General features: G+C 28.9%; 1 protein-coding gene across 1 annotated transcript; it reads right to left on the reverse strand.

Annotated features, from left to right (window-relative positions):
- Positions 1–2,855: 2,855 nt before the first annotated feature.
- On the reverse strand, positions 2,856–3,197 carry LOC113374210 (c-Myc-binding protein homolog). Its single transcript, XM_026614392.1, has one exon. It carries the CDS (start codon positions 3,195–3,197, stop codon positions 2,856–2,858), a length of 342 nt encoding a protein of 113 aa, XP_026470177.1.
- Between the last annotated feature and the right edge of the window lie 6,047 nt (positions 3,198–9,244).

The following is a 9,244-nucleotide window of genomic DNA, read 5'->3' on the forward strand; positions in this document are numbered from 1 at the left end:
ACACACACACACATACATCCATTTTTTCTAAGGTATGCCAAAATATTCAGAAACCTTTGAAATGTCGAGAAATGCAAAAATTTTCATTTTCGATTTTTTTGCGATTACTATAACTTGCCCTACGGGAAATTAATAATTTCAAATTAAGCAATAATCCCATTAGAAAGGAGGTTTATAGTCACAGTTATACAAATAAACTGAGGTTGACTGATCATCCTAATAGCCTACCATAAAGTGACCATACGTCCCGGTTTGACCGGGACAATCTCGGATTTTCACCTTGTGTCCCGGTTTTTTCCAAAAGCAAAATTAATCCCGGATTTAGATCTTTTGTCCTGGATTGTCTCGGGTTTTAAAAAAATATAGATTTAAATTGATTTTTCGCAATTATTAATAAAAATACAACTACCCATCAAATATCAGGGAATGATATACATATATTATGTTACAAGACGAGTATGCTTATGTGAAATAATGCTTATATGAAACAATTCGAAGTAGTTTGAACAGAATTTTATACAAGGCTCAAACTCAAAACAAATGTTACACATTGAAAAATATAACATATAATATAACATCATAGATAAATCAGAAGTATAACATATAATCGAATAATAAAGTTCTTAAAACTTTATTTAATTTTTTAAACTAAATGCTGTAATTGAACAAAATTGGTTAATGAAAAAAAATGTATTCTTAAATAGGATTTGTTATATTAAAATCATATTTAAGTTATTTAGCATAAGCTCTGCCCCCCCCCTCTTCCGTCTTGGATTATTATAAATAAAAATTGCCGTCCTGGTTTTGACTTTAAAAAATTTAGTCACCTTACTACTAAGGAGTTGATAGGTAAATTTCAATAAAAGAAAAATTTAAAGAAAATCTTAAAATAATTCTAAATCTTTACACTTATTTTAATACTTTTAAAAAGCAGAAAGGAGGTTGTTTTTGAAACTTTTTTTATACTTTAATGTTTTAGATGAATTGTCAAACAAATATTAAAAAAGGCAATAATTATAAGGCCTTAATTACTATAAGGTATTAATAATTGTTACAATCAAGCTGTTCAAGGTGATTTTAGTTCTGTGGAATGCACTAAGTTTTATTTTTTTGCTCGTAAATTTTATAAATACAGTAAAATCTCATTAAGACGATTTTACAATAACCCCACTAAAAGAGTCTTAAGCAAAAAAGCGTATTGTGCGGGATAAAGTGTAAAGACGATATATTTTAAAGAAACCTACGTAGAGTAAGGTATTATAAGGAAAATCGAGTAAACCATAATCGTCTTAACGAAGTTCTACCGCAATTTGAAACAAAATTAATTACAAGATGCTTTTCGATTGACTGTTAAAATCTGATCCCTTTATATAAATAATATCATTCATTTAGTAAAATTTAGAATTTGTATTTTAATGTTAAACAGAAGTGCACCATCGTCCAACTTATGTTTTATGTTTATTTTAACAAATTTGCTGAAAGAATGATCTCTTAGAAATGTTAGAAATATGTTATAAATATTTTAGAAATATGTTAGATATATGATCTCAAAAAATAGAGCAAACTAAATGATTATATGATTATATTGAGAAAGTTTACAAATATATTATATCTGTCATCTCAGTGAAAAAGGGCTCGCCCGTAGGTAAGCGGTTAAGAGCGATGAGATCTGAATCAGAGGTCCCGGGTTCGATACCCACTTCGAGCAGCTTGTTGTCAGGCAGCAGTGACAACGATTATCACTTAGAAATATAGATAGTAACATGTTTCCAAGTGAAAATAGCCCTAACCCGGCATTGCTGCACCAATAAAAAAAAACAATAAACACCAATAAATAATATATCATATAGAGATATGACAACTGATTGGGTTGCCATCTGTCAAATAGACCAGTATTGAGTCAAATCAGCTAAATAATTTAAAAAAAAAATCCAAGTGAATAAGTGGTTGAGTCAATTTTCACTATTTTGCAAAACTTGATTTGAAAGTACTATTACTCGTGTAATATGGCGTATTTGAAATCATTTGTTTAAATTTTATATAAAGTGCTTCAATAACTTTTGTTCATAACAGATAGTTTTTCAATTTGATAACTATTTTCAAAAAAAAATTAGTGGGGTGTATGGCATCGTAGCTTAAGGCAAATTGCTGGAACTTTCCGTACCGTAACGAAATGTTCGAGGAATACTGAATGTTTTCAAATAGATTATTATAAATATTGTAACATTGTCAATTTATAATAATTATATAAACTGAATTTATCTCCGTAACTGCTGGACCTGCCTTTGCCAAAAACTAATCAGCACATCTCCCTATCATTAGGAATCGAATCTTTTTTGAACCATTAGAATCGGTTGATCCGTGCGCCCGAAAACGTGGACGTAAAATTGTATCCATACATACATACACACACACACATACACACACATATCCATTTTTTCTGAGGTATGCCAAAATATTCAGAAACCCTCAAAACGTCGAGAAATGTAAAAATTTTTAATTTCGATTTTCGGCCTATTACAATAACTTACCCTACGGGAAGTTAACTAGTTGATACCGCGATTTAAAACATTTTTGCCAATATTTAGCCTAACCACCTATTCACTGGGATAGCAGATCAGATATAGTTTATATTTGTTGAAATATCTTATTTGGCTTTAATTAATAACTGATATTATCATTGTCAAATTGGTATATTCCTACTATACTGTATACAATGCTTTTTAATCAAAGATTTGTATTTAATTTCGAATTGTTTTTATATTTTGTCTATTTTCAAAATAGTTGAAACTGACATGAGCATTTGGCGTGTATTTTTGCTATATAAATTTTAAACCATGGTTTTTGAACAAATATCAGTAATACATTTCAGCATTAGCAACATTGTCATCAGCTTGTCCCGCGCCATTTCCAACCGCCTCATCTTCCTCTTCTTCAAGACATCGCAGATTGCTAAGTTCAGCCATGAGTTCCTCTTTGCGCAATTTGGCAGCTTCGATTTCCGCCTTGATGACGTCTATATCATCTCCACCTTTTCCTCCCAAATTTTTCCGCACGTAGTCCAGAGCATTTTCTGGTTTTTCGAGCTCCTCGTACAATTCCACCAGAACACGAGTAAGGGCATCCATTATACCAGATTGCTCCAGATATTTTCGAAATTCTTCGCGCTTTGAGTCAACTGGTTTGTAGTTAGACATTTTTGTAAGAAAATTCGGAACGAAATTATTTTATTTTTATAATGCACTTTGACGCTCTATTATTGTTAATCTTGGTTATGATTTTTATAAATAAATGAAGTTTTGCTCGTGCTTTGTTTCATTGAAATTGACATAAGCAATGACATTAATGCTTGATTTTATTTACAGATGAAACTAATTTTATATAATGTTTTTCCTAACGTATTGTGAGATTAAATTTACATACTTTATCCAAATGATGAGACGCATGTTACACATTTCAATATCATACATCTATTGGCTTGTTGGTAGATTTTCTTCAATAACTTACGATTTTCATCAGTAAAATAATTTTCCATAATTTACAAGAAAATATTTTCATTGTAATTAATTAATTATATTATTGAACCTAAGATTTAATTAACACATTATTTTAAGCATCAACATCATTTTAAAATAAATCGAAATTAAGACAGCGAAATTTGTGTATGTTAATGTGCAGGTATTTTATAAAATTTAGTTTTTTTATTTACTCACAAGATTGTTAGTTCAAATAAAACATTATCCCTTTTTTGTAATTTCTATATTAATTACTACATTAATAATAATAATAATTTCTATATTAATTGCTTGCAATGCGTATAATTTTTTTATGCTTTGTTTTACTTTTGTTTGTGCAAGTCTGTGAATGTTTCAAGTGTTATAATGTAGAATTTTATTGCGGTTATAATATAATTAGTATATTTTGAAGCCAAATAAAATATATTAAGAAATAATACGATAAAGTTCCAAGTTGCAAAAAAAAAAACAATGTGTTTTCTGACTCTAGTAAAGGGTCCGAAAAATTATAGAGATACTCTTTAGACAGTCTTTTTGCGTACTTTTTCTATTATATCTTGTCAGTTATATTTTGAATATGGAAGTTATGATTTTTTGGTAATTATTTTTACTATGTGCGTATGCATGTATTTTTATAAATGAAAATAATTTATGTAATGAAATAAAAATCTTTGAAAATAATTCCAGATATTGACGTTATACTAATTCACTCGCGATTATTTATTATAGACCTTATACTACCTATATATAAGGTCTATGTTATTTATACATAAATAACCGTTTACCTAAAAAATAATGATTATTATTTATTTAATTTCTCTTCATACCAAAATCCATATACATCAATATGCGCGATGTTAAATGTAGAACTGCTTTAAATAAAATGGCGAGTCTTAATTCACACACTATATTGGAAATTGATGTCTTTTAAACGGTATAACAAATTCAGGAGAAATTAATATATTTTATAGTATCCGCGGTAAAAGTACAATATTACCTTGAATTTTTTTCAACCAAAATCTTATATTTATATTATTTTAATTTCTAGCACATCTCAGCAGCTTTTTGTCAATAATATTGCAGACATTTCATTTTTCTTATTCATAATCATTTAAAAAATGCTCTTTAAAATAACGCTGGCTGTATAGTGCAGTAAACGGAGCGTTTTAGGTCTGAATTTTTTTACTGTGCTCCGAATTGAATGAAATTTTGGAATTAGGTTCATCTAACCCTCAAGTTCAAAAGTGAAAACAATTCGGATTGCGCCATCACTCCCCGGGGGGATGACACCCCCTCTCAATTGTGTAATTACATTTTTTTAAATAACGTCGGAAATCGATAGGAGAACTAATTATAAGAAAAAAATGTCTCTTATAGTTTTTCAAAAAAACTAATACTTTTCAAGTTACTGTCCACTAAAGATTCATATATTTTTGGCGTTTTTCTTCGTTTTTTTGCAAATTTCTCCTAAAATATACATTTTAACGAAAATCATGTAATGAACAAAATATTGTCAATAAAAATCTTAATAAATCGGTATTAGATAAAGTGTTCTACGAAAAATATTAAGCAAGATTTGAAAGAGCAAAGTCGTTTTTTATTTCGTTCAAGATTTAATTGTTGTATTTAAAGCCATCTAGTGTCGAGGTTTTACATTTTATGAATTTCGGTAAAATTGGGTTTTATAGTGCTCAACATAAGCTTTAAAATGAGTGCTGTTACAAGTTTTTTGCGTGTAAAATGAGTGAGCTATCATGCAAATAAGAAGCATATACGAAGTTTTTTTCTTTTAAATCATATGGTTTAATGAGCGCCATTTCCACCAGAAATAAAGTAATTCACATTCCATCTAGAATTCACTTCATTATAGACATCTTGATGGATTCTAGCAGATTCACTACTTTAGTACAAATTATTTTCAGAAAATTCACGATTTTATAAAAACTTTTTTTTCCATTCATAAAATGAAATTCATAAAATGTAAAACCTCGACACTAGATGGCTTTAAATACAACAATTAAATCTTGAACGAAATAAAAAACGACTTTGCTCTTTCAAATCTTGCTTAATATTTTTTCTAGAACACTTTATGTAATATCGATTTATTAAAATTTTTATTGACATTATTTTGTTCATTACATGATTTTCGTTAAAATGTATATTTTAGGAGATACTTGCAAAAAACGAAGAAAAACGCCGAAAATATATGAATCTTTAGTGGCCAGTCCCCCCGGGGGGTGATCGCGCAACCCGAATTGTTTTCACTTTTGAACTTGAGGGTAAGATGAACCTAATTCCAAAATTTCATTCAATTCGGAGCACAGTAAAAAAATTCAGAGGTTATACCCTTTTTTCCTCTCCGTTTACTGCACTAGTAGTATTATTTCAATATATTTATATTACATTATTAATTCGTAATTAATTAACTACTGATTTTAATATTTCAGATGTTGAAGAGATTTCAACAAGACTAGCTTTGATAAGTGCAGCTAGTGCCTCATTGTCTGATTGTACTCATCCTAATAATATCGTGTCGACGACCCCCGATTCTATCCAAGATGGAAATTGTTCGAATTTAGAACAGTTATTAGGTAAACTAGTACTTTTTAATAATTAACACAAATCAAAGTAGTAAACTACAATGATTTTTATCTTGAGTTGGATATTTATTCATAAAAATTTTAGCCGGAAAATCTACATCAAGACATCCTGGACGAGTTAACATCTATATAGAAGATAATGAAGCATAGTGAAAGACATTTAAATCGAAAATAAGTACAAAATCTCGTGTTGTAAGGTGCAAAATAATATAGTTTATAATTTTAAAAATTATTTTATACATAATTAGATTCTACTTGTATTTTGATTGATTGATAATTCCTTAACTTAATGAAAATTTTATAATATAATTCATATTTATTGATAAATGTTGTTTTATTGTTAGAATCTAAAGTTTGGATGTTATTTATGTAAAAATATCGTTTTATAATATTTGTAGTATTCGTTAGAAATATCTGTATGTTTGTGCTTCTTATGCGACTTTTATTGGTTTCTGAATTAATTGCGAATAAATAATTCCTGAAATGTGAAAGTAGAAGTGAAATAAATCTGTACTGATATGATTTCTTTCAAATAGTAATTTTGATTCAAAAGGGCGAACTGCAAATGTCCTCGTAAATTTGATTAGTTATTTGATTTATTATTCAACATATTTTATCTACATATATTAATTTTGAGCTTTTGATTTCCTGTACATATTTCTTCTATTGCAGGTAAACTTCAATCATCTACATCCATTCTCCACTCAGCCTTTTCAAATCTTTCTCTTTATTTTAGAATTGTGATCTGTAGAGTACTTTGTTCTCCCATTATTCTTAGTACTTTTGTAATTTTATAGATTTATTTTGATGTTTTACATTTTAAAACTCACCTAATTGCCTTTGTCATTTTTTCTCAGAATCAATATCCAAAATCCAGACAGGTAGCACCATGTAGCACTGATTACAATTTATATCTCAAGTGAAAATGCTGGTCAAGTACTGATTTCTACCGCTAACTTTGGGGTCTTAACACTTCTCTGGTAGTCTGGTCCATACTATATTGTCATATCGATGTTATTTTGACGATTTTATGATTCGGTTACTATTTCAGGCTAAACATTCTTTTTTAATCTCACTTTTCTAATCCCTTATCACTTTTATTGATTCTTCCTATCTTTCAACTCTTTGCATAGAATTCTAAGCATTTTATTGAAAATCTCGATTCTTTCTACGCCGTTCGTTAGGGCTGTCTAATATAATAAATTTAGCCGTATTTACTATTTCAAATTTGATAAACATGTAATTAGCAGCTATGACATATTGACTGCTGAGCTTGAATTTATTTCATGATATTATGATATATACGCCAATAATTTTAGAAAATTAAAACTGCTATAGATTAAACATAACATAACTATTGTAATAGTGAGAGACCCAATTAACTTTCTGAAGAAGAAATTTGTTTTCGCGAAAAAATCCGATTATCTAATTTTATGTTCTCGACGTTTCAATTTTGAATCGATTGAGAGCAAAATTGGATTGGGAGTTGCATTGGTTACATTTTAGAAAACGGTCGGTTCGTTTGAAATGTTGAAAAAGAAAGTTTGACGATTTGCATGAAACTTTGTACAACGATAGATTTTGTAGTCTAATTTAACATAGTGAAATATTATACGCCCACGGTAAGCAATTGAATTATAAAATTCATCAAAGTTCAATCTGTAGTCTTTCGTAATAAATTTTATTGATAGAACACGAAATAGATGAAAAAAACTAGCTGTAAGTGGAATTCTGTCTTAAGGCAATTAAGGCATCGTGCCTTAAGGCAAATTGCTGAAACTTCCCGTACCAAAAAATTATTATTTTTTTAAAAACAATTAACATTTTTGAAAAAATTTTACTTCCAAAAAATTAGATTTTTGAGAAACTATAAATTTGACAAAAAATTACTTTTTTTAAAACAAATTTTTTTTTTGAAAACAAAATTTTTTTGAAAAGAAAAATTTTTTTGAAAAGAAAAATGTTTTCTTTATTTTGACATATTTTGGAAATTCTTACATTTTTTTCAAAGCAATCGTATTGCTTGAACTGCATAGAGACGAAATGTCAAAGCGCGTAAGTGCCGCGCCGCCGTCTAATGCATAAGCATTGGTACGGAACCCATAGAAATATAAAAAAAAAATATATTTATTGTTAAAATATCTGATAATTTGATGTGCATATGTCTAATGATCATTTTTAACCGCCAGATGCATTTTTTTACTTTTTTCATTAGATCTCCGAAACCGCTAGACCTGCATTCATGAAAATTTGATCAATTCTTCATCTTGTCAATACAAGTAAAATGTTTTTTGAATTATTCAAATCGGACTCTCCGTTCTCTTAAAAACTGAGTTACCGTTTTCGGCAACTTGATGTACATATATCCAATAAACATTTTTGACCGCCAAATGACATTTTTTTAACTTATTTTTATCGAAAGTCCATAACCGCTGGACCTGCCTTCCCAAAAATTTGATCAGTTCTTCATCTTGTCAATACAAGTAAAATATTTTTTGAATTATTAAAATCGAACGCTCCGTACTCTTAAGAACTGAAACGCCGTTTTTGGCACTTTTTGCCCCGTATCTTCGGAACGGCTAAAACTGCTCCGTCAAAAATAAATCAGAACGTATTCTTAACAATACGAATCGAATGTTTTTTGAATTATTCAAATGGATTGATCAGTGTTCCCGAAATCGTCGACGAAAATTTGTATCCGCGCACACACACACAAATACATCCATTTTTTCTTATTTTAAGGTATGACAAGATATTCAGAAACCTTTGAAACTCTAATTGAAATCGAAATTTTTATTTTCGATGTTTTTACGATTACTTTAACTTACCCTCCGGGAAGTTAACTAGTTAATTTATTTTATAGAATTACAGATAAGTTTGTTTAAAAGGCATCAAGTTAAAATTCCTGTTTATTAAGTTGATTATGTATAAGTATCGGAAAATTCATGCAACTTGCCTGAAGGCGAAATGATACTTACAACTAGTTTTTAAAAAGGTTCCAAAATCTTAGAACCTAAATAGATTTGATCGTAATTTTATTTTACTTTATAGAAGTTTGAATATTACTCTCTAATTGCCTGCAAAAAGCAGCGTTTAAAGTAACCGTTTGTTGCATTACATCAGGCAACA

Source organism: Ctenocephalides felis, unplaced genomic scaffold (assembly GCF_003426905.1).
Source record: "Ctenocephalides felis isolate EL2017-DRISC unplaced genomic scaffold, ASM342690v1 CF-g0.4_SCAFFOLD_01660, whole genome shotgun sequence".
NCBI lineage: Eukaryota > Metazoa > Arthropoda > Insecta > Siphonaptera > Pulicidae > Ctenocephalides > Ctenocephalides felis.

What these genes read in the sequence shown, in the direction of transcription:
- LOC113374210 (XM_026614392.1), bottom strand. Translation starts at nt 3,197, where the DNA reads ATGTCTAACTACAAACCAGTTGACTCAAAGCGCGAAGAATTTCGAAAA.